The 27624-nt window shown below is 36.3% G+C and overlaps 1 protein-coding gene across 9 annotated transcripts in view; it reads left to right on the top strand.

Moving 5' to 3' along the window:
• The window catches only part of RALYL (RALY RNA binding protein like), a 729873-nt gene that overhangs the window by 654311 nt on the left and 47938 nt on the right, over positions 1-27624 (top strand). For all 9 annotated transcript variants that reach the window (XM_032250205.1, XM_032250214.1, XM_032250239.1 and 6 more), the window contains 2 exons: positions 5597-5754; positions 15338-15451. In XM_032250205.1, coding sequence (XP_032106096.1) covers positions 5597-5754; positions 15338-15451 — 272 coding nt within the window. The remainder of the gene's footprint in view (positions 1-5596; positions 5755-15337; positions 15452-27624) is intronic.

Raw genomic sequence — 27624 nt, 5'->3', positions numbered from 1 at the left:
CATGGTATAGCTGACAAATGGTATGATTTGGAGTCAGAAGAGATAAATTTCAGGCCCAGATGCACATGTGTTCACTGGTTAAGCTTGAAGAAGTCACTTTTTTTTTTTTTTGCCAGTTTCCTTCATGGGCAAAATGGCTTAACACTACTGACCTCACGGAACTATAAGAATTAAATGAGAAAATCATTTTAGCGGCTTATAACCTCACAACCACCAGATGAATTTATTAACTTTTTAATTACACAAAGCTATATACAAAATATGCCAGTTAGCAATGTTGGACAAAATACAGAGATTATATTAGAATCAAAATATTGCCAAAGATCATTCAAGATTGCAATCAACTTGCCTTTAAAAAGCATGTTCAAGAAGTATTTGCCTGTGATACAAGGAGAAAACTTCACAGAAAATTGGAAAATTTAACAAAAAAGAGGAATGGAAATTATTCATTTACTGGTCTCAGATGGAGTGTGCCTTTTAAAATTATTTTCTGATTCAATTGTAACCAAAAACTTATTTGAAGTCAGAGTAGAAATTATAGGCAGAGTTTATGAATTCTGAGTAGTTTAAACAGAAAAGGGAACAGATACACTACCAGCCTACAAGAACTATTTGTGTAGATTTCAAATGTATCCCTTCTTAGAAATGAAGAGGCACCTACTTTGGTTTTATGGACTATACATCTGTCAAAGTTAAGCATGATGAAAAGGAAGGCTGGAGATTGAATCAAAACATGGGGAAAGATCTTCTCTGTCCTCTGGCCATTGATCTTTGTAGATCTACCGAAAGTTCCTGGTGAGAATATGACCCTGAACTTGTTCTCAGGCTTTGCCTCTGGGCAACCCAGAAATTTTAGCCCCCTAGGGAAGACCAAATATTTTTGTTAGCATCAACTACTTAGTAACTGTAAGTTTTGAATCATGAGTAAACAAAAAAATGGTTTTCACGAGGGCAATTTAGAAAAAAAAACAGGTAGATACCAGAAAATTTTTAAAGTTACTACTAATCTAAAATGAAAATTTAATATTCAGTGATAAAATACTGCACACATATTACATTTTCAGTTTCTTTTCTTGTGTTTTAAACCATGTTTGTTGACAGCAAAATATAAGCATCAAGTCAGAAATTTAGCCATCAGGTAATGATTTATTAGAATGTGGTGTATCTACTGGAGAAAATACACTGCAGCGGTTAAACATTAAGAAGACCATTTAATAGGCCTGAGAAAAGTTTTTAATATAAACCAGAAAGAAAGAGCTGGAATACATGACTGTACATATATTATGTTTTCAATTATGTGAAAAATATGGATGCTTACAGAAAAAAGATTAAAGGATTATAGTTAATATAATCCTGTTATATTATAGCTAATATAATATGGCTGTTCTAGGGTCTGAGACTGAGTTACAATTTTTTTAATGTACTTTCTTCCAAAATGTTACTTTATTATTATTAAAGCTTAATAACAAGCTCTTTTTTTAAAAGACACTTAAAATTATGTTTATTTGCTGTTTTAATATGCCTTTGTCCAAAAGGCACTCAGTTTTTAAATTGCCTTTGTCCAAAAACAATTATTTTTTAAGAACAATAGACGAAATCGAATGTCCTTATTCTTCCTAGAGATGAGTTATGTCAATTTTATCAAGTAAACTAATATTAAAATTAATATTACCAGTTTTTAGCTTTGGCTAGGTAATAAAATTATACATGTCAGATATTATTTAAAGCACAAAAAGTCCAAGTAAGAAAAGGGTACCTGTAAAGTAGAAACATTTATTAAATAAAACAAATTAAATTCTCAAATTTCCTCCATGAATTGGTTTTATTATGATTAGACTGAATTTTTAAAATTTACCACTTGACAGTAGGTCTTTTAGAGTTTTAACTGTGAAATGGACTTTGAGGAAAGAATTATATGTTTGGCTTCATTATAAACTATTATCTATTTGACGAGTAAGTATTTGAGAGAAAATTATCCTGACCAAGAAATATTAGGGAAAATTAAGGACTATTAAATGAAAAGAAAGGAAATATAACTCCAAAGGGTAAGGAACAAGAAAAACTGGAGGGGAAAAAATTTAAAGCTTTTAACTGGCCTGGAGATTTAGATTCCATTTAATTCTGCTGGATTGCCATTTCTGTTGTCAGTCTATAATCTTAAATGAACTAGTTCCTTAGTCTCAACACTATTTGACAACCTAACATTTAGTAGAGGTAAAATTTCTTTGATTTGCTGTAGACAGAATTCTGATGAGACAGCCAATACTTCTCTTTCTTGGGCTGCCTTTTACCTGCTTCCCTCTGCATTTTGAAGAACCCCTATATTCTATTTTGCAATCCCAGGAAACCTTTCCCCACTTTCTATCCTTGTCTTGTTATGTTTTTGCGCATTAGGACAACATCCAGTATTCCTTCCTTTTATTTCTAATTAACTCATGAGTGCCCAGTGAAAATTAAGAAAGTCTTCAATTGCATTAAAAGTTGTAAAATTTAAAATTATGCCCTTATGTTAGCTCATGTTACTGATGGAGGATGTCCAAGTTCTTGATCAAATAACTGGGCAAAATGCACAGAGCAAGGAAAGAATGACGTAACAAAAGCAGAGGTTTACTGAAAATGAAAGTACACTCCATAGGGTGGGAGCCAACTGAGCTTAAGGGCTCAAGAGCCTGGTTACAGAATTTTCTGGGGTTTAAATAACCTCTAGGGGTTTCCCACTGATTACTTGGTATACATGCTATGTATATTAAGTAGTGGTCCACTGTCAGTCTGATTGGTTGCAGGAGGGGACCAATCAGAGGCTGAAGTGAAGTTACAAAGTTACACCCTATGCAAATGGAGACTTTGCCCACGACCAGCCTGACTAGTTGTGGTTGTGGAAGGGGACCAATCAGAGGTATTTTCAATCTTTCATCTGCCAAATGCAGAAAAAGGTGGGGGGGTGAAGGGGGTACAAAGGGAGTAGCTTCTCGTCCTTTTGTTACTTGGGCATGGAAAGTTGGGGTTTTCCATTTTAGTTAGTTCTAGGAAGTTGGCATAAATCAGCCTTAGGCTCCCTACCTCCAAACTCTATTCTCCTGCCTCACCCATTCCCAGTTTTCTTTTATAAATGACCTGTCACATTATAGTGAAAGTCATCCAGCCAGGCATGGTGGTTCATGCCTATAATCCCCGTACTTTAGGAGGCCAAGTTGGCAGATCACTTCAGTCCAGGAGTTTGAGACCAGCCTGGGCAATATAGCAAACTGCTATCTCTACAAAAAATACAAAAAAATGTAGTTGGGTGTGGTGAAGTGAAAGAATTGCTTGAGCCCGGGAGGCAGAGGTTGCAGTGAGATCGCACCACTGCACTCCAGCCTGGGTGACAGAGTGATACTGTCTCAAAAAAAGAAAAACAAAACAAAAAAAAGCAAGAGAAAATAAAAATAGTCATTTTCCTTTGAAGCAACTCATGAAAATATTCAGAGAACAGAGGACACTCAACGTAGGAATTTATACCAGAGGAAAGTTGTTTAGTAATGTACTAAGTATATTACTAAAATATATGCCCCATACTAAAAGCGTATCACAAATACAGTAAGCAAGTGTCACTCTTTCTCAGCATAAGATCAGGCCATGCCACAGTTGGAGGCTTGGTAATCCTTGGATAGGAAAAGCAATAGAAATATTGATAAACACTTTTGTTCCCTATAAAACAGTATTAAATTACATTACAATTAAAGTAGCAATGAATATAGTGAACTTTACTTGGCCTGTATTTTCACTATAGCACTCTTACATCATTATATATTTTAATTGTGTTTAGAGATTTTCTTAACCCGATATACAGATTGGCTCATTTAATGAACCTGTAAAACTGCACATTGGTGGCCTAGGGAAATGGTCCTTCTAAAAGAGTTTGCCTTTCATTTCAAGCAGCAACTGCTACTCTAGAGGAGAGCAGTCAATTGGCATATTTTCTTTTCACTCATAGTTTTGGGTGTTAGAGCGCATGCAAAGTGCCTTTGTATTTTGGTTCACTGACTTAAGGTGCTCTGTGACTTCAACTTATAAATAACAAATGTAGACCTTGTTTTGTGATTGAAATGAGGGGCAGGTCTAGCTGACCCTTTTGATTCTCAAGCCCCTAGTGGTATGGATGATATTCATAACCTTTCTCAGCCTCATCCTGCCTGTGCTTTTTGAAGTAAACTATAATGTGTTGACATCCATGACCTGTTCTTTGCTAGCCATTCTTCAGCTCTAATGGACTTTGCTTATTCACAGAGGATGACACCTCTCTTGAACTCTGTCTCATTTCTTTTCCTTTTCAGATATCTCTCAGTTTTTCCCCAGCATGTTCTAAATCATTTTTGAACACCATAAATCTCTAATGTAGGAGATATTCCTAGTACCAAGGAATTTTGCTTTAAATTTGGTTTAATAGTGCTTTCGTGCTTTCCCCACTCCATAATAGTTTTAATGGCTCCAGATGAATGTTTGTAAGCCAGTCTATCTTAACTTTTATTATATTTCATACATTGTTTCCTAAAAAGGGATGAAACATTTTCATCTGTATGTATAAACAAGATGTAATTTTACAAATTAATCTATTATAGAAGTTGTTTAATTTTCTTCCCATTCTGGTTTCTCATTTCTGACTTTCATATTAGACTGTATTTACTGACGGTTTTAAAGTAATTATAAGAATGTAATCCAGTATTTCCCTCTGTCACAATAAAATAGGTAACAATTATAATTCTAAGTCAATAATACTATTTTCTTTACAGTGAATAACGTAATTACATGTCTGGCTCCCTGGAAAATAGTCACGAAAATGAGTAAATGTATCCCAGTATTTTTTCATTGACCTTCAAATGTGCTGTTATGTAAAAATTTGTCATATACGTGAATGCAGTATAAATAATATGAAGCATTTGAATCTATTAATTACATATTTTTATAAATGAGTTTTGTCTTCATGCTAGCTCCATGTCATTCAAACTGTCTCCTTTTATCTGCAATCACAGGAGCCTTTTGTTACTGAAAAGATTCTTAGAGTGAGCTGAAGCACCATATTGATCTGTCTCTCATAGCTGTTTTCTTTAAGCTAGTTTTACTTTTTTTTTTCTTTCTGGGCTATTTACTGATTGAACAGTAATTTCATTTTTTTTGTTCCTGTTCTGCAAGATCTTTTCCTCTTTTAAACTAATGTGCTAATAAGTGTTTGATATGTAAGAGGAATATTTCTGTCCATAAGAAGTATAAATCTGTTTTACCAAGCAAAAAAATATATTTAGGAATGAAGGTCAGCATAATTTCAACAAATTGCATGGTACTTTTGGAGCAAAGTTCCTGGTCCTTTCATTCCTTACAAATGAGTTCCTCTTAGAGGTCACACTCTAAAGCCCAGGAAGCATAGACTATATTAGCATCCTATTTTCTTAGTGGAAATTACATCTGCCAATAAATACCTACATCTGAATATTAGAGAACAACAGCAAAAAGAAAATATTTACTGAACTTTTCTACCAGGCTATTCTGTTAATCATTTCACATATTTGATAGAACTCTTGGGCATCAAACCAACTCTCAGTCCCATTTGTGTTTTGTAAAGGTTATTTGATTACCACGGGCGTGTGCCTCCACCTCCCCGTGCAGTAATTCCACTGAAGCGCCCCAGAGTGGCAGTCACAACAACTCGCAGAGGGAAAGGAGTCTTTTCCATGAAAGGTGGATCGAGATCTGCTGCCAGTGGGTCAACAGGCTCTAAATGTAAGTAATGTCCTTCATTTTATTTCTAGTTAAAGAAGGGTGTGGTTAACTATCATTGCACAAATGCCTATATTCAGTAATTTAACTGGATAGTTATTAAGTGCCTGCTATGTATGAACTATTAGAAAAATCATAAAATAGATAAGAAATGGTCTCTGCTTTCCACCATACTGTGTTGCAGTAGGGGAGACAAACAAACATGTCTAACAAAAACCCAGGACCAATTTGAAAAGTGTTTTATAGAGCAAATAACACTGTGCTCTAGGCTGAGATTGTGTCATATTAAAGTCTTAAAATATAATATGATGCTTTTAATGAAGAAATAATTTTACTTCCAAAGGGAGCGCATAAACTGTCTTTTCAGAGAAACATGCAGAATTAGTTCATGTTTTGAATGTTTTAGCAATTAAGTGAGGCAAACTATAGAGGCATTAAAATCATAATTTTCCATACTATGATAAATTATTATGAGATATATGTATCTAAAGATATATTTAATGTCATAAAAATAATATTTGCATCGTTTCACATTAATTAGTAAAAAGCAGCAATACAAACTTTCCAACTAAACATTGCTAAATTTTTATGTGGAGTGATTAGGAAAAAATTTAATTTGTTGTCAGAATATTATTCCTAAGGAAAGGGTAACAAAATTTCCTATATTCCTTGAGATTGCCTTTTATCAGAAAGGAAACAGATAATAAGCTGTTCAATTGGTAAAAGAATAAACACATAGAGAAAGTTGGGAACACTATATTTAATTGATTGAGGTGACATTTGACTAGAAGCCTAAAGAATGTGAGGAAAAGAGAAAGTGAGCCTGAAACTGTCGGGAACAGAGAATTCTATGGACAGAGAATGCTCAGTGCAGAGACCTTAAGTTGAATAATCAAGGAACAATAATTGGAAGGCAGTGTGGCTGCAACAGAGGCAGAAAGGGAAAGTCTAGCTAGGGATAAGGTCAGAGAGTTAGACATACGGCAAGTTCCAATGTAGCTTGGGAAGCCACTGTAAGGACTTGGATTTACTCTGCAACCCAACCATTTAAGACAAGTAAGCAAATACTATTATCCCAGTTTTATTAATGAGTAAACACAGAAAGTCATATAGCTGATAGAGCAGAGCCAGAAGCAGAACCTAGGTCTCTTAGCTCTTATACCTATGTGCTATCTACTGTAAAACACTGCTTTTTATTTCAGCACTATACTAACAAAGAATTGCTATTGAAATACTTTGTTTTTACATGAGAGCATGAGAAAAATAGTTCAAGATGCAGGAAGGTACTGATGCTTCTGAAAAAGCTGAAGTTTGGCGTACTCAACAAGCTTTGTGGACCTAAGATAACTTCAATAGCACACTAAATATATTTATGGATTTCTATGTAATTATGTATTCACGTATCTATTCCGTAGATAGATAAATACAAATTCCTTTTTGTGTCTTAGTAATAAAAGAAAAGGAGTTCCTGCAGCAACTTGTTGGATGTTGGGTCATCCCAATATGGAGTATGTACAAGATTTTATCTCTCAAAAGTCTTCAAGCGTTGAAAATTTCAGTGACTTGTTTCTTACATTGGAATAAATAAACAATGAAGTGGTTTTTATGGAAACACAAATTGCCACAGTCAGCTACTTGGAGAAATAATGTGAAGAGACTTTACAGTTTGTAACCATTACAACATGTAACATAAGAATCTATTCTTAAGTGCAATGGTAAATCACACATGAGATTTAATTCTATCTTTTCTTTCTGGTTTTTCTTTTTGGCGGGGGTGGGCAGGGATAAGATGTAATAGTCTTGAGAAACGGCTAAATCTGAAAATTGGACTACTAAATACAAACCAGAGATGGTTTGAAAGAAATATCGTGTGTTTTATTTTTTAGCAGCAATCATTCTTTGGAACTGTGAATCCTAGAGTATCTTTGTTACTCTGAAAGGCGTAAATAAGCAATAGGTAGAAAAATAAATTTTGGGATATAAAGATTTTGTAAGGATAATCAAGACAAATGATCATTTAAAATCTATTCAACATATAATTGTGTTAATTTTACTTAAGTTTTTTAAGTGATACATCTTTATTATATTAAGCTTAAATCAAAAGGAAATATTTCAAATAAAACACTGTGGAAAATCACTTTAAAAGATTTATCATGAGGATTAAATCTAAGCTTGGAGGTAGAACAGTCATGTGGCTGCCAGCATCAATAAGACAGCTCTAAGGGATTACTGCAGAGAGACAAGCAAGCCATAGGCTATAGGTACAACCCCAATAAGATACCTGAGTTGGGGAGGTTGGCAGGCCTGGTTTACATAGTAGAGAAGGGGGCCCCGGGGCCTACTCCAAGGCAGCCGTGCAGCAGAGTTTCTGTGTAGTGGTCAACATCAATGGTCAGAGATTACCTAGAAACAGGGGCAGCCAGCCATGATGTACTTGAGCATGATACCAGCCCCCTGTTATCATAGAAAGACAACAGACTGATCAATTCTATTCATTTCATATAGTTCTATACATTTAGAGCTCAAGTCACAAAAGTTAACTATTGATTAGTGTTATTTTAGTGAAACAGTAATAAAAAAATATCTATAATTCACTGGCAAGCATAACTAGAATCATGATTTAATATTCTTTTTAAGAGCATATTGGCAGATTATATTATGTATACATATATGTACATAAAATATATATGTGCATGTATAAATATCCATTAATTGATATTACTTTTTATAATTAGGTTGCTTCCTGGAAATAACAAAAATTTCAAACTCAAATCACAAATGAAAAAGTTCAGTAAAGCTTAAAATATAGTATGTTAATATTGATATAATCCGAATAAAGGCTTACTAAGGTATATATCTTACTCTTTTATTAATAGCTGTTTGCCAGTATTAATGGTATGGCAAGTTCAGAAGAGGAAATTAATGTTATAGCTTGGATAATTTTCATTTCTTATTTCATAATTTGTAATATGATTGAATTCTGCTGAGAACTATATAAAGAAAAATATATTCATGTGGTAATTTACCAAAGTTGAATACTGATAAGCATTTTAAATGGATTGCTTTAAATAAGTAGATTGCCACTAGGTATTTCTGTCCCTTTTCAAACCAAATTGAACTAAAACTCTAATCAACTTGTCCTGTCCTGACATCGTAGAGTCATAAAATAAAGAAAATGTGATATTGCAGATTGACATTTTATAAAAGAGAAAACATGAATATCAGTGAGCTTTAGTTGTAGTTTCTAAGAGGAAAAATTGGTGCCCTCTGGAAAAAATATGCTATCAAATCAATTTCTTTAAAGAATTAATTTAAATTCTAATATCTAACAATAAAGACTCTAGTAAGTTTGAATGCCTTTGGGGACCTGTCAATGAACTTTCAGTGACAGAATAGGTGACAAACTAATATCAATGCCCTAAAGCATCAAACAGGAAATTAAAGACAGTTCAATTAAAGTCAAAATTGAGAAATTATCCCCAGTGCTAAGAAAGCTTTCTTATGTTGGGTCCCTCCCCTCAAAAGCATGTGACTGAAATACAGAGATAAAGCATCAACCAGAGAAATAATATTAATACTCAGCAACATATCATTAAATATTCCCATCCATCCATTATCCTAGGCAAAATACATTCTGCTTTAGACATTTTAAAGCGAGAAAGTACTATTGGCTGGAGAGGTTAGAGAAGACTTAATAGAGAATTTTGAATTGAGTTTAGAAGAACCAGTGGATTCGAAAAGACGAAATGAGAGAGACTTGCTTTCTGGGAGGCAGGATGTGGGTCAAGAACAGAGACTTTGTTGTCAGATGCCTGGGGTGGAGTCTGTTCCACAGCATACTACCACGGTAGCCTTGGGGAAATCCTTTAACATCTATATACATCTAATTTCTGTCTGGAAATTGAAAATAATATACTGTGTATCCAACAGTGATTTTAAGAATTAAACTACTTATGTATATAAAATACTTAGGCACATAGTAATGTTTAATGAGTTTAATTATTGCTACCACTACTATTATTATAGCAGCTAAGAACATGGAATATAAAGCTGCTGCACCTATAAACCAATAGTGCCTCAGCCATTTATTATCTGTCCCTTAGTTTCCTCATCTATAAAATGGGAATGATAAGCTTACTGCCTTCTCTGTGGAGTTGTTGTGAGGATTAAATGAGCTGGCACATGTAGAGCCCTTAGAACAGTGTCAGCTATTATAAAAGTCTTAATAGATAATAAACTATAATGGTAAAAATATATGAAGTAAATATTTATTGCTAGAAATGTCAGTTAATAAACTGAGGACATTATGGTTAAAGAAGATGTAAAAATGGGTAAAAGAATAATGAAAAACTGTGCAGAATATTGAAGAGTTTGGATTTCATGCAGGCGCAAGATAAACTCTCAGCAAAGTGCTACGTGCTCAAAATGATATTTTAGGAAATGTATATGATGAGTGTCATTAGTTGGCGAGGACTGCCATAACAAAGTACCGCAGTCTGGGGGGCTTAAACAACAGAAATTTATTTTCTCACAATGATGGAGGCTGGAAGTTGGAGATCAAAGTGTCAGAAGGCTTGGTTCCTTCTGATGGCTGTGAGGTAAGGACCTGTGTCAATCCTCTCTCCTTGACAGGTTGATGACCATCAACTCCCCATGTCTTCACACCATCTTCCCTCTGTGTGTGTCTTGTCTAATAAATTTCCTCTTCTTATAAGAACAAGTTTAGACCCCTCTATGTTACAAGGGCAGCACCAGTCCTCTAACTTCAGGCCAGTTGTTTACTTTATTATGGGATTTACACTCTTCTGCTTCATGTCATAGTTATTTGTATGCACATCTAATCTACTTTTAATTACAAATTCAAGTTAATTATGCTTTACACAGAATATACTCTAAATATTTGTGAAATGTGAGATCACTATTATTTTTGCTTTTTGCATTTGGCTTTTTGTCATACCTTTTATATTTGACTTGGAGCCACATCTGTAGAAATGCTACAGCTCAGAGAAAATTGGTTACAGAAGATGTTGCATCAGTCAGTGAAACAAGGAGACAAATTCTGGCCTACACTCCAGGGTCTAAAAGAAATCAGTGTAACGTGTATTTTCAAACTACATGATTTGAGATCTACTACTTCTATTACTTACAAGGCTGTTTTTGCTTGCTAAAATCTAAATTATCTTTTGTTATAACTCAAAGACCTATTCTTTTATGACTATTTTCTCAATCACTTATCATCAAAGTTAATTTATCTTTTCTCTTTGCCCACATACTTGACACAAGTTCAATTAATCAGCATCTATCACAGACAGGCACCTGGTACTAATTTTCCATCAATGAAATAAACATGACCCATGAGGAACTGATACTCCATAGACAAAATAGACATGATCTTTCATTTTCAGGCTCTTACAATCTGGTTGGAAGCAGGAGGAACCAAAAAATTTAAAAATGGGAGATAATTTCATTACCAAGTGACAGAAGATTTTGACTACTTCTCATTTTTTTTTGTATTTTATGTTCTATATATAATAAATTACTTATATATTTATTTTTGATCACTAGTTATAGAGTCCATGAGACCAGGGAGACACTTCACTATGATGAGAAGCTCATGATGGGCACTGGGGATAGCGGGGTAGGACCTAAACACCCGTGGCTTTGGAGTCAGGCAGCCCACTCTAAACTTGAATTGTTGCCTCTTTGCGAAAGCAATCTTTTTTTAAGAACATTTTTTTTTTTAATTTTTAGCAACAGGGTATCACTCTATCACCCAGGCTGGAATGCAGTGGCATGAACGCATAGCTCACTGTAACCTCAAACTCCTACATTCAAGCTAGCTCCTCTCACCTCAGCCTCCTGAGGAGCTAGGAATACAGACATGCACCACCATGCCTGGCTTATTTTCTTATTTTTTGTGTGTGGAGATGGGGATCTCAGCATGTTGCCCAAGCTGATCTCGAATTCCTGGCTCAAGCAGTTCTCCTGCCTCAGACTCCCAAAGCCCTCGCATTATAGGCTGAGCCATTAGGCCCAGCCTGCTAAGCAATCAAACACATGACTTAACTTCTCTAATATTCACCATTCAAATCCAAAAGTAAATTTAACAATTCTGATTTGTATATTTGGAATAAATGAAATGATATACATGCAGTTTCTAATGAAATGCAAGATGAACAGATGCAGACAATAGGCATTTAATGAATACTTATTGAATAAAATCCACCCATTCTCCATTTTATTTTCTTTCAAAAAAAAAAAATGGGTATAGCTGTATGTAGGCATAGGTATTATGAATACATACTATATATGCATATATATGTAATTCCCTATTCTAGGAAGTTTTATCTATGGGGTGGGTAATAACCAGTTGCTCCAATTTATTTTAGCAAAATATCTTAAAGTTTGGCTTTTGAAAATTATTTCCGAGGCTAACAAATTAGCCTTGTCATATTAAATTAGCTTAGAATTTGTATTATATATTATGTTACAAGGGTATCACCTGTCCTGTAACTTCAAGCCAATTGTTCATTTTCTTATTATTGGGGCTTTTCGTATATATAAACAGAGACAGATAAAAGCAGAGCAGATGCATTGAAGTGATCACGATAAAATTTTCTAGAAACCTTCCTTTTCTTTTCCTGAATATTATTGAATTAAACACAGTGGTTCCTTAATTCATAGTGAAGGAAAGAACTGAAACTGACAATCGTATTTTTCACATCAACTGAAGCTGCATGGCGCAATAAAAAGTGTAGAATTAAAATTAAGGAAATCTAGGTTTGAGCCTGAACTCTTATGTGGGTATATCATGTAATTTTGGGAAAATCACATTCATCTTTAAATTCTCAGGTTCTTTAACATTGAAATACTGTACTTAAAAGTGATTTATATAAGTGCTATGCAAATTATATTTATTTATTTTTGACATTCAAATAATGTATTAATTGATGGGGAAAATAAATAACATAATGTGATTTATTGTCAAAGTCCACATGATTACAAACATTTTTTCAGTTTTCTGGATATTTGATAGGAAGGATAATATTGGTAAGGGAGGTTACATAGTTATCTAGAGCAGAATTTCTATAGTTTGGCATGATCAGCATTTTGGGTTAGATAACTGTGTGGAGTGGTGTGGGCTATCCTGTGCATTGTAGGATGCTGAGCATACTAAATGCCCATTAGAAGCCAGTAGCACTACCATCTCCAGGTCATAACAAGCAAAAATGTCTCTCCAGACTCAAGAAGTAGCCAAGACTATTTGTAGAGTCTGCTTTGCAGGACCCTAGATGAACATTTGCTGCTCCCCACTGTAAGAGAGGAATTGAGCAGCCTGCATAGGGTTAGAAACTCACTTCAACATTTCCTAGTAGGGTCCAGGAAAGAACTGACAGGATCTCTCCGGATTTCCATGTTACATTTATTTGAGCATCGTTTCTTGAGCAACATTAGCCTATTAGACCCAAATTATATAATAATCCAGCTGTGATCTGAAAAATGTTCTTACAGAGCTAGACATGAGTCTAGACTTAAACAAAACCTTGGCTCCCTGGAGACTTCTAAGTTCCGGTCAGATGAGTCTATATTTCTAATTGTTTTCTAATGTAGTTTCTATAAAGTGGAGTAGCGGTGGTTTATTGGTTTATGTTTTTTTAAGGCAATACATAAATTTAAATTAGTCAACTGCATTCCTGGGCTAAGGAGTAGCTCTAGTTGCTAAGAAATATATTGTTAGTTTTCAGCCATAGTCCTATTTCTTCTGCACTGAAATGTAATAAGATAAAATATTTTCTATTAAATCTGATACATTTAAGTAAAACTACATATGCTTTCATCAAAGAGAATGAGCACCATTCTTCAAAGCAGAATCAATTTGCAATTGTGACAGATGATGTTTTTCAAATTCAGCTGCAATTCCACAATGGTACTTTGATGTCTTTGAAGTAATTGACATAAGGAGTGATTCTCTATTTTACACTGTTCTACTTTCAGTTTAGTAGTTCATAATAGGGATACTCCAGAGGGCCCATGCTTCTTGCAGTTTTTATTTTGCAAACTACTTTACATATTAAATAAAAGTCTGCTTTAAAAAGAAAATCTGATCTCACAATGGAAAAGTTTTCTCATTTTTATATAAAAATCTGTTCTTCCCTTGAGACTTAGTGTTTCTGATCCATAACATGTTATGTATATTACATCATTTATCTTAATTGACAAATAGTTCTATTTTATGGAAACATAGATTGCATTTTTTTATTTTTTCAAAAAACACCTGAAGACTAAAGAATCAAGCTAAACACTCTAATTTCCTCAGAAATTTCCAGGGAATATCTACTCTGAGATGATTAGAAACCTAAAGGAAAAGAGACAGAAGAAAAATAGACTGGAATCAAATGTGTCCAAGATCTTGAAATATGGCTCTTGACTGAGGTGTGAATACTGCCAGTCCACCCAATAAAAGCGTGGAGACAGGCGTAGCTGTTGCATAGTGATAGCTTTAAAATCTTCAATCTCTGATAGTTGTGGATTCAAAATATTTCTAAATTCCATTATCCATTTACATAACCTTCAGTCAAAAGGTTTAGGATTAAATGCTCATGTCACTGAGAATCTCTATTTTTGTAACTGGCAAAAATCATCCAGTATTTCAGGATCACTAGAAGTAATGAAAAGTTGGTAAAACTGAAATGGTTCTCAGAAAAATAAGGATAGTACAGTATTTTTTTTTACAAATATAAATATATTTTATTTAAAGAATTATCTTTGAAATATGAAATTGTTCTTTCCTTAAGCCCTTTTTTCTTACAAAATAATTACTATAGTCAATAGTAGGCTATTTATTGTTGTTTTTAACATCCATTCTTGGCAAAATGAAATGTGTTAGTCTTATGTTAGTCCCCATTTGTTGTCTTTGAAACGATACTAAACTGTAAACATCTAGCATGGGAACTAGTACTATTGAAAATATCAATGGGAACTTCAGTGATTTTCCTTTCCATCAAGCCCAGGGCTTAGAGGGAGGCATGCACAACCCACTGCCTTATTTTTTGTTAGAAAGACTAAAGCTTCATAGCAACTTTGAGAAAGCTGGAAAGACAGTTTCTTTAAAGGATAAATTTCCTGGTTTCCAATCTTCAAGGAGCTGGGTTAAAATATCATTGATTGCTGAAATATATATTACAACATAGTACCTCAAAGTAGTATTAACATACCTGTCATGATTTAATTATTTCTTCATCTGAATCCCTCTCACATTGCAGATTTACTCTATTTGCTAAAATTTAATTTAGCATCATTTGGTTATTTTATAAAATATTTCTAAATTCCATTATCCATTTCCATAACCTTCCATCAAAAGATGCAGGATTAAATGCTTGTGTCACTGAGAATCCCTATGTGTATTTGACAGAATTATCCAGTGTTCCAGGGTCTCCAGAAGTAATGAGAAGTTGATACAATTTAAAAATATCCTATGTGATTTGACACAGACTTCAGAAAACACGGGGTGCCTGTGAGTTGGGTCCTAGGTGAGTTATGGTGCATCTGATGCTCTGTTGTTTTCTTTCTTCTTTCTCCTTTCCAGTGAAATCAGATGAGTTACAGACCATCAAGAAAGAATTAACCCAGATCAAAACTAAAATTGACTCCTTGCTAGGACGCCTGGAGAAGATTGAGAAACAGCAGAAGGCAGAGGCAGGTAAGTGAAAAGGATCCATGGTCACAGACAGGTGGGAATTAAACCAGTGAAATGTTGTCAATCAGAGAGACAGTATAGGGCCAGGGAGACGCTGGCTGAGTTTAACAGCATTTAATACAGATACGTCAACAATGTCTTAAGCCAAGAATTGCAATGATGAAATGGGATTTTTTTTTTTTGCTTTTAGTGTACATGAACCAATTTTTCTAAGATTCATACTAAAAAGAAAGTACAAGGAAAAATGTTTTGATGGTATAATCCACAGTAGCTGAATCATAATTGAAAGTTTATCTCAATATCAAGTAACCTTTCAGAAAATAAAATCAATTAACAGAATAATGCTATCAGGCTAACATAATATTCATATATAATTAGATTAACTACAACAAAATTTGACAGGTTTCAAAAGTTATTATAATACCAACTCCTGCCTTTGCTACCACCCTGAAAATCTTAAGTACCCAAGTTCAGGAACCTCAAGATAAGGCATGCCCCTGGATCCCACAGGCCAAGTTATTTGATTATATATTTTATAATTTTATATCCTCTGTCCTTTGAATTATCAGCCCTGACCCAGCTCCTTTTTCGTACAAGTCTAATGCTTTTTTCATATGGCTACAGCTATTTTTTGAGTCACAGTATATGAGAACTGGTATAAACTGGTGGTAGGCCACAATTTGAAAAGTTCTGCAAGAAGCCTCCTTGGAGTTAAGATGGGGATTAGGAAGATATCCAGTAGGTAGACAGACTCATACGTCTTCAAAACCCAGCCATTGCTATGACCCTTGTAACTTCCCTGTATCTGTTTACGTACTGACATTCGGTATAAAACTTAATTTGCTGGAAGAGTTCCACTTCTTATAAAATAAATAAATACAGTGTGAAAGCCCTTAATAAATCCAACCTCTTCATTTTGCAGATAAGAAAACAAAGGCTCAGGAAGGTAAATTGACTTTTCTAAACCTGTACATCTAGTTAGTGATAGGCCTGGCTCTCAAACACAGGGCTTGTTACTGAATTCAGTGCCCTTTTACATTTACAGCCTCAATTTCAAGTTCTCCCCAGGGTTCTGTCCCAGGATTTCACTGAAGTGAAGTAAGCCTATCTGGGCAACACGTAAACGATGAGAACTCATGGGAACCTAGGTCCCCTGAGCTAACACACACAGGAGCCTGTCAGTTTGTTGACTCATCGCTGGGGTGAGGGCTGGAGCTTACCTTTGGAGGTAATATAGGGCTCAAGAATGAAAAGAAGCAGATTTGAGGTGGGAGTGTAGCATAATGGATGAGAGAAATAAACTGGTTCAAATCATCACATACAACATATACAATTTCCTTATTTGTAAAATGAGGATACTCATGGCTGCCTCACATGGTGAGTAATGAACAAAGTAGCATATATAAATTATATAGCACAGAGTTAAAAATATAATATTTGGAGTTAAGGATTATACAACACACACATGTACAGGCAAATGGGCATTTCCTCCTACTTTCATACAGCCCATTAAAAACAAACAAACAAACAAACAAACAAAAGACAAACCATGTACCTCCATGTACCTAGCACATGGTTGACTCACGCTAACACTTGTTAAGGTAGATGAGGAATGATAGACTAAATGGAATTTTTTTAATTAAAAATTTCTATCACAAATGTGTTTTCTATTCAGAAAGGTACACTGCCTACACTTTTTAATAAAAAAAATTTATATTTGAGAAAGTTTTTATATGCTATGGCACTAATGTGTTACTGTAACTGAAATATTCTGTGATGTTGCCTAAATCAATATTTCCCTTTGAGGAACTCTGTAAAATTCATTATTATGTAAAACAACCCTTACAGCAAAGGACTTTGATAACCAATTTGCACTTCAGTTTAAAGGATTATGGAGAACTCATTTAAATATAAATCACCTCAAAGAGAAAAATGTGATCCTTATTCCATCATATTATACCTTTCAGTTTCCTACAATGACTAATACCTTCCACATATCTTTTTGGAAGATCATTTAGAAATGTAACACTAAAATTCAAAGCTTGCATCTTCTTTTCGTGAGATGTCACTCACTTTTGTACATGTTTAAACTTTCCAGTCATAAAACTCTTGCTTGTAAAATAATGAACTTAGTTCTTTGATATTTATGTCTTTAACTTTTTATGAAGAAAATGAATTAATTTGATTTGGAACTCCATTCTTTTAGTAATTGTTTCCTGAATAGTGTCTGTATTTGTAGAGATAAAAGATGAATGTTTTCTGTATTTTCCTACATTTTCTTTATAAAAAGAAATCAGGGTTGGATGGAAAGAATTAACACTACATTATGGAAAGTGGAGTGAAATGCACTAAAACTCATTAATAAATGCTCAGTGCCTCCTTATTCAATGTAAGGGGACATTCATTATAATGCTTAATTTGTTGAAAACTAATTACTTGGTAGCTACCATTTACTCTTCATTAGTATTCTTGCATAAATTTCTCACTCCTAATTTACTATTAGTTATTTGATAGTGAAATTTTTCATAAGAGAACTAATGGCAGGAAGGAGATAGAGAATTGGAAAATGTGGAGAATGACACTGAACATGGGGTATGCCCTGAAGTCAAGTTCCATAGTATCTATTTTTTTATTTTGAAAGTGAACTCCTAATCTTTCAGTAATAATATCAATAAAATATAATTACATTATTTTGGATTTTCTATATCTTAAATTGCTCAAATAGATGTGTGTGGTATCCTGTCATTTGAGATTGTAAAGTTCCTCAGAACAAGATCATGTCTTCTCTTCCCTAACTCTACCCAACACCAAGTATTATGTACTGGGTACAACTTAGGAAGTCATTTAACCCTTTTAGGTCTCAATACTTTCAAATATAAACTAGAGGAATGGATTATGGCCTCAAATGTATATTCCAGCTTCTAAAATTATGATTAGTGTAAATCCACCATGCATACATTATTTTTTCCATTATATCATACAACTTCTTTGGGGATATGGTGACTATGTAGATTATAGAAAACAACAAGTAACACTTAAATTCAGTTTGGCTAGGAATTTTGCCTCATTCTTAGATGATTCTTTTAAAAGAGCCACATATAAGTTCCCACATATGCATAGCACAAGTTATGTGCTTTACACAGTGATATTAAGTGACCAAAAACAGCAAAAGGCACAAGAAGGAAAAGTAAAGACTGCAGATCATGCAATGGGCACAGCTACTCCATGGATAACTACATTTAAAAGAATTACATTTCAAGTATAGACTTTCTGAAGTGAAAAGGCAATTAGACATTATTTAGTTCAATTTTATTCTCACTATTATGCCTGATACATGAGCAGCCAAGTCTGACTGGGACAATTCCAGTGATAACTTTGGGATGTTAGACCTAAGCCTGAGGGAAGTCACAAACAGGAGTCACATGGGATAAATTCATCCTGCCCATATGTTTGGTATAAGACAAGAAATTTTCAAAAATGATGTCCAAACATTGGAATATTGTAAATAAATCTCAAAATATGAGTTCTTTTGAAAACCTTGACCTTTTTAATACTGCTACTCACTCAATCACCCAACATATGACATGCACTTTCAGTTTGCTAGTATCTTTGTCCAGCCAGTTCACATGATTATGTTATCTGCTTGGTCCCATTTATGTTTCAGATGCTTATTGCAGGTTTTCCTTACACTGAGCCAAAATGTATTTTGCTTTCACTTGATTCAGTTATCACTTTTATGTTGTTTGAAAAGAAACATAATGTCTAATTCTTTGTGATACAAGAGTCAATTAAGTATTTAAAGGGAGCTGCCGGCCATTGTGGCTCACACCTGTAATCCTAGCACTTTGGGTGGCCAGGGCGGGTGGATCGCTTGAGGTCAGGAGTTTGAGATCAGCCTGGCTAACATAAGTAAACCCCATCTCTACTAAAAATACAAAAGTTAGCTGGGTGTGATGCCTGTAATCCCAGCTACTCAGGAGGCTGAGGCAGGAGAATTGTTTGAACCCAAGAGTGGAGGTTGCAGTGAACTGAGATTGTGCCACTATACTTCAACCTGGGCAACAGCAAGACTCACACTTTCTTTCTCTCTCTCTCTTGCTCTCTCTCTCTGTGTATATATACACACGCACACACACTCACATATGTACATACATATACATTTAAAGGTAGCTATGGTGTTCTCACCCTTCCAAAACCTTTGAACAGATAATTGATATTATGGCCTATGGATATTCATCTTCACTGCATTCAAATTTTGATCACAGCATCTTAGAGGCCTTTTTGGTCTAGAGAAATATCAATGGTTCCTTCAGTTGCTTCTCATTTAACTTGGTTTTGCATCTTAAACTATTGCAGTCTCTCTTCTCTAGTCATTAATTTGTCAACACAGATTACATTACTCAGAATGGAAAATGTTGCTCCAGATATGATCTGACTGCTGCAGCCTGTAACGTGACTACTATTTCTGTTCTGAATACCTTACTGCTCTCACCGATACTTCAGATCGAATTGGTGATGCTTCTGGTTACAGATGATGAATTTAACACATGAATTAAGCACTGTTCTCTCTTGAAGCTGTGTTAGAAACAAGGATAGGGTTCAGCAGCTGAACAGGAGGTAGATACGCATACCTGACTTAGCACATCCTAGAACCCCAAGTTCAATTTTAATCACAAACTCCCAAAAGGCTCAGAATTCAAGGCATCACATTCCTCTGGAAAAGAGGAAACAAATGGTTGAAAGTCTGTTTAGGAAACAGATTCCTATGTCCCCATACCCAACATTCCTGCTGCACTTTGAAAGAAGGCTGGAGAAGTTTCCTCTAGAGAAGGTAAAACAGTGGGTTGCAGGGCTGGTAGATGACAAGGAAACTTGAGAGCACTTAAAAGCAGAGAGGGGGAAAGTTTTCGTAATTACTGTAGAAATGCCCACTTTCTCCCTGACTCAGCTACCAGAGCACTGGCAGGACACTAGAATAATCTTCAGTGGAGAGCATGAGTTGCCCAAGAGGAAAGACCTAAAGATGCTGACATAGGGTCCCCCAAGGAAGCACTCAGCCAGACCACCCTACAGAGACAATATCTCTCGGCCAGGTGCGGTGGCTCACTTCTGTAATCTCAGCACTTTGGAAGGCTGAGGTAGGTGCATCACTTGGGGTCAGGAGTTCGAGGCCAGCCCGACCAATATGTTGAAACCCTGTGTCTACTTAAAACAGAAAAGTTAGCCAGGTGTAGTGGCATGCGCCTATAGTCCCCAGCTACTCAGAAGGCTAAGACAGGAGAATCACTTGAACCTGGGAGGTAGAGGCTACAGTGAGCCAATATCACACCACAGCACTCCAGTGACAGAGCAAGACTTCCTCTCAAGAAAACAAACCTCTTTAAACTTACAAATATACGTACAAAGTTGCCAACCAATATTTTAATGCCCCACTGTTAATATGATCAAACAAGAATCATCAGATAAAAGGGACATTTAACATAATAAGCAAATGCCCCCTGCCCAAAAAAAAAAAAAAAAAAAAAAAAAAAAAAAAAAAAGAGAGGAAACAAACACGTACAGGAAGAATAAAACTTCGCAAATGAAAAAAAACTGATTAATACCCTAAGAGAAATGAGAAGATACTGTAATAAAAACATAAAATTATAAAACTGAGTATTCAAAGGGCATATAAAAGAGATTTTAGAAGTTAACATATGATAGCACAAATAAAGAATACAATGACTGGAAGACAAAATTGGACAAACTTTCCCAGAAAATATGGAAAAAAGAAAAACAGAAATGGAAAATAGGGGAAGATATGAAAATTACAGGATGAATGTCTGAATAAGCTTAATTTTCAGTTTTCCTAGGCTATCTCTATTCATTTTGAGTTGGGTTTCAGTTTACCTATGTGGGAATCCAGGGCACAGGAATGAACTCAGCCTAATGGCCTTCCAATTAACTATTTTAATATATCCTTTCTCTGAGAAGTTCTAAAAAGTGTACTTCACCAAAACACAGTGATAAACCAAAACAGGGAAAAAACAGAGCCTTCCTAAAGCATGGACTCTAAAAGCAACATACAAAGGGAATTCTCAAGATAGCATTAGCAGAGATCCTAGGAGATGAGTTGTGCAAGAGATCTGGAAAGAAATGAGTCCAGATCAGAACTGCTCAAAAGCTCTGGGATAGACTTTTCAAGACATCAAAATTGATGCAATAGCTGCTGGGTGGGAAAGGGGATTGGTTGAAACGGAGGGGTTAATTTGTCTAAGTACATAAAAAGAAGTACATGGAGAACGAATTTTAAAAACATGAGGCAATTTTTAATTCTAGAGAAAATAAAATATTCAGTAAACAAGTATCATTCATCCTGTACTAACAGCTTAGCTGCACAGTGTACTTTCACAGTAAAAATTATGTAAAAACTGAAAACTGATTTCATTCAGTTCTAGTATAATTCTCTAGAGAGATGGGAAGTGAGTGGGAATTGTAGGACCAAAAACTGTTTCCTCAGCTTCCTAGGGATAATGTCAACAGATAGCTCATAAAACTGATTGAAAAGTAGCAATATAAATATTATTTAGAGATAGGAGTGCGTGTATTTAAAAGATTCAGCCAAGTGAGGAGAAAGCCTTTAAGGAGCTGGAACTGGTGAGCAGGTAGAAACAAAACACTGCTGTTTTTCATGGCAAGCTTGTAGAAATGTTTGAGTACAAAAATTAAATGTTTTAAAGAAGCTAAATATAAGGGCGAGAAAAAACACTGAGTTGTCTTTAGCATCTACATCAAACCTTTCAACTGCTTATTGGGGTGTTTCCTGTGGCTATCCCTCAGTTAACTGCAAAGGCAAGGTCACCATGGACACCTATAAAAATCAACAAGGAAGGCTTTATTCAAGACCATTGCAATAGGAGATAAAATTGAACTTAACTCTGCAAAAATAGAAGGCAGGATAATTTTTTGAATGCTAGAGTGAGCTAAAGGCAGGCAGATTCTTGAATGCTGGAGCAAGCTAATGGAAAAGTGTTGGAGGATGTTGGAGGAGGATATTTGGCCACTATTTGTGTTTGCTAATTAGCTCTTCCTAAAGTTAGGCTGCTACTCTCCCAAGAAGACTGGAAGACAATGGTCCTATCTTTTTTTTTTTTTTTTTTTTTTTTTTGAGACGGAGTCTTGCTCTGTTGCCAGGCTGAAGTGCGGTGGCAAAATCTTGGCTCACTGCAATCTCTGCCTCCCAGGTTCAGCCAATTCTCCTCAGCCTCCTGTGTAGCTGGGACTATAGGCACATGGCCCCACACCCAGCTAATTTTTCTATTTTTAGTAGACACGGGGTTTCCCCATGTTGGCCAGGATGGTCTCAATCTCTTGACCTTATGATCCATCTACCCTGGCCTTCCAAAGTGCTGGGATTACAAGCATGAGCCCGGCTCAACAATGGCCCTATCTTATTCAATGAAAATATGTCAAAGAGATGGTTCCTGAATCTTAAGAAAAACATTCCTGGATTACAGAAAATTTACTTCTCAAATAGGCAAAGAAAGAATTTACAATTGCAAGTTTGCTAAAGCAAACACTCTAAGAAGAGGATGCTTCAGGACCTATGGTCAGAAAGAAATCTACCTGACGTTTAGTCAAACCAAAGGGAATATTGAAGCCATCTTGGGAATAACTCAGTCACAGTCTTTCAGAATTGAACTCTTTTGCCTCACTTTCCTACCTAGATATACACCTCTGTACCCTCTGTCATCACTATTACATATATCCTGTCCATCCAATTGCCAGTCTCAACATTATCCTCTATTCCTACTGTAGCAGTGTTGCCAAATCTTTGGTATATTTTTACCTCACCCATTTCCTCTATTGTCCTAAAGATATGCCAATACCCAGACCCTCCTCATCTCTCACATGTTCCGTTGCATTTATCTCATTTTTAAAACAAATTTATTGAGGTATATTTTACATAGAATAAAATTTACTCATTTCAAGAGTATAATTCAATGACCTAGTAATTTTACCCAATTGACACAACCATCACCACAAATCAGTTAGGACATTTTCATCCCTCTCAGAATATCCTTTGAGTTGGTCTCCACTTCTGGTTTGTTTCCTCTCCAATTTATCTTCCTTATGGAAAACCGATTTACATTATCTAAGGGTCCAGACTGGAATAAAAGAAAACTAGGTTCACATGCCACCAGATACCTAGTTTAACTTACTAGCTGAATGAAATTGGGAAAAGTCCTTATAAAACCTATTAAGTGGGGAAAATAGCATCTCTTCTAAAACCTTTATTAAATTTAAATAAAACAATTATCTTGGTAATTTTTAAATGATTTATGTTGCATTGTGCCATCTCAACAATCTAGGGTATTTTGTGTGAACAGCTTTGAAGGCATTTTCTCCAAAAATGTACTTATGTAACTAATATATTCATCTAAAAACATTCTTTCTATGTAATTTTCCTGATGTTCATTTACGTGGTTGATAGTACTGTCTGTCACCCATAATAAGTTGCATTTTCCTAAATGGCATTTATTAGAACCATTGAGTTAAATTCATACTATATACAGGTGCTGTAAGAAAATTTTTCTTAAAATACAGTTTGTATTAGTACACAAAAACCATGATTCAAGGATACTAGCTTGGCTCTAGGGACTAATGTGACTGTTTTTGTATCAACATTCTTTCCAACCATCTGCTAAGTACAATTCAACTACCAATTATCTAGCAATTAAGCCAGCATGTCAAAAACTTAATTGCCAACTCAACCAATTTTCATAGTTATATTAATGATAATAGCTATGCAGCAAACTCAATAAAAATGCTTTGAACATAAATCCCAACAATTCTAACTTGTTTTCTGAATCATAGATAGCTTTTTGAAGTAGAGATGAGATGTGCAAAAAAAATTTGAATATGAGAATTGAAAATTAATATTAGGAAAAAGCTATCATCGGGGGAGATCCAAGATGGCCGTTTAGGAACAGCTCAGGATTGCAGCTCCCAGTGAAAGCGCAGAGGGTGAGTGGACGCCGCGTTTTTATTGCCCACAGACTAGGAAATTCCCGGGCAGAGGAGCTCCACGGTCGCCAGCGCGGCTGTTTCCGCCAGCGCGGCTGTGCCGGCCAGCGCCGCTGCTTTGCCCCGCGCGGCTGCTTTGTCGGCGCCCCGGAGCCACGGTTCTCCGTACAAAATACACCGGTCCGGGTGCCCTTTTGGCTGGCGACTGGAGCCACGGGAAGTTGCCCATATGCTGGTTCAAAAAGGGGACTGAGCAGAGAACCAGGACAGTAGATTCCCGGGCAAAAAAAAAAAAAGAAAAAAAAGCGCCACAAACCTCAGTGCCGCTGTTTAAGCCAGCGCAGTGAGTGGCCGCAGGGGAAAACAAACAGACCCCGGCGCCTCTTCAACAGGCGACTGGAACACCAACTTAAAAAAGGCTCTGAGGCAGGGAGCCAGGCGATCAGGCTCGGCTGGCCCCACCCCCACAAAAGAACAGCAACCAGAAACTCTGGATTGAGAATTTCACAGCAAGCGCAGCTGAACCCGGGACAGTCCAGCTCTGTGGGGGAGGGGCGTCCGCCATTACCGAGGCAGCCCGCCATTGCTGAGGCAGCCCGCCGTTGCCAAGGCAACCCGCCACAGCAGAGACTCCGCCCCAACAGAGGCGGGCCACCATCGCCAAAGCAGTTCTAACTACACCCGTATAAACAGGACTGCAGGGAAGTTCACTCGGCAGCGGGGCGCAGCCCACAGCAGCTCAGCAAAGCTGCTATAGGCCGACAGTGACTAGGCTGCCTCCTTGCTGGGCTGGGCAGGTCTGAAGGAAAAAAAGAAAAGAAGGCAGCAGCATAACGGAAACTCATAAATAAAGCCCTAAATCCCTGGGACAGAGCACCTGGGAACAAAAAGCAGTTTATGAGTTCTGCTGCAGCAGACCTAAAAGTACCTGCCCAGCAGCTCTGAATGAACAACAACAGAGCTCACAGCTCACCATTTGAGCTCCTATAAAGAAAAGACCGTCTCCTCAAACAGCTCCCTGACCCTTATATATCCAAAAAGACACCTCATAGAGGAGAGCTCAGATTGACACTAGGCGGGTATCCTTCTGGGACAAAGATTAGAAGAAGAAGAAAACTGGTAACAACCCTTGCTGTTCAACAGCTGCTGCAGGTGAACCCCAGGCAAGCAGGGCCTGGAGTGAACCTCAGCAGACCTACAGCAGAGGGGCCAGACTGTCAGAAGGAAAACCAAGAAGCAGAAATAACCTCATCATCAACAAACAGAACGTCAATCTGAAAGATTTGAGACCCAATCTGAAAGCCAGCAACTACAAAGTCGACAGGTGGATAAATCCTTAAGGATGGGAAGAAACCGGCGCAAAAAGGATGAAAACACCCGAAACCAGAACACCTCTCCTCCTAAAAGGGATCACAACTCCTTGCCAGCAAGGGAACAAGGTTGGATGGAGAATGAGTGTGATGAAATGACAGAATCAGAATTCAGAAGGTGGGTAGTAAGAAACTTCTGTGAACTTAAAGAACATGTTCTAACCAAATGCAAAGAAACTAAGAACCTTGAAAAAAGATTTGACGAAATGCTAACAAGAATGGACAAAATAGAAAGGAATATAAGTGAATTGATGGAGCTGAAAACTGCAACAAGAGAACTTCGTGAAGCATGCACAAGTATCAACAGCCGAATTGACCAAGCAGAAGAAAGGATATCAGAGGTCGAAGATCAACTCAATGAAATAAAACGGGAAGGCAAGACTGGAGAAAAAAGGGTAAAAAAGAATGAACAAAGTCTCCAAGAAATGTGGGACTATGTGAAAAGACCTAATCTACGTTTGATAGGCGTACCCGAATGCGACGAAGAGAATGAATCCAAGCTGGAAAATACTCTGCAGGATATTATCCAGGAAAACTTCCCCAACCTAGCAAGGCAGGCAAACATTCAAGTCCAGGAAATACAGAGAACACCACAAAGATATTCGTCAAGAAGAGCAACCCCAAGGCACATAATCGTCAGATTCACCAGGGTCGAAATGAAGGAGAAAATACTAAGGGCAGCCAGAGAGAAAGGTCGGGTTACCCACAAAGGGAAGCCCATCAGACTCACAGCAGATCTCTCAGCAGAAACCCTACAAGCCAGAAGAGAATGGGGGCCAATATTCAACATCCTTAAAGAAAAGAACTTTCAACCCAGAATCTCCTATCCAGCCAAACTAAGCTTCATAAGTGAAGGAAAAATAAAATCCTTTGGGAACATGCAAGTACTCAGAGATTTCGTCACCACCAGGCCAGCTCTACAAGAGCTCCTGAAAGAGGCTCTACACATATAAAGGAACAACAAGTACCAGCTCAACTAAAGGGCAAAACAGCCAGCTAGCACCAAAATGGCAGTATCAAATTCACACATAACAATATTAACCCTAAATGTAAATGGACTAAATGCCCCAATCAAAAGACACAGACTGACAAATTGGATAAAAAGACAAAACCCATCGGTGTGCTGTATCCAGGAAACCCATCTCACATGCAAGGATACACAAAGGCTCAAAATAAAGGGATGGATGAAAATTTACCAAGCAAATGGAGAGCAAAAAAAAGCAGGAGTTGCAATTCTCATCTCTGATAAATTAGACTTTAAAGCAACAAAGATCATAAGAGACAAAGAGGGACATTACATAATGGTAAAAGGATCAATGCAACAAGAAGAGCTAACGATCCTAAATATATACGCACCCAATACAGGAGCACCCAGATACATAAGGCAAGTTCTTAATGACTTACAAAGGGACTTAGACTCCCACACAATAATAGTGGGAGACTTTAACACCCCATTGTCAACATTAGACAGATCAACCAGACAGAAAATTAACAAGGATATCCAGGACTTGAACTCAGAACTGGACCAAGCAAACCTAATAGACATTTACAGAACTCTCCACCCCAAATCCACAGAATATACATTCTTCTCAGCACCACATCACACCTACTCTAAAATTGACCACATAATTGGGAGTAAATCACTCCTCAGCAAATGCAAAAGAACGGAAATCGTAACAAACAGTCTCTCAGACCACAGTGCAATCAAGTTAGAACTCAGAATTCAAAAACTAACTCAGAACCGCACAGCTTCATGGAAACTGAACAACTTGCTCTTGAATGTTGACTGGATAAACAATG

The sequence above is a fragment of the Sapajus apella genome, unplaced genomic scaffold, assembly GCF_009761245.1.
Source record: "Sapajus apella isolate SASKATOON/1434 unplaced genomic scaffold, GSC_monkey_1.0 scaffold3, whole genome shotgun sequence".
Lineage (NCBI taxonomy): Eukaryota > Metazoa > Chordata > Mammalia > Primates > Cebidae > Sapajus > Sapajus apella.
The sequence above is the reverse complement of the archived record's forward strand: the minus strand, read 5'-3'. Positions and strand labels throughout refer to the sequence as shown.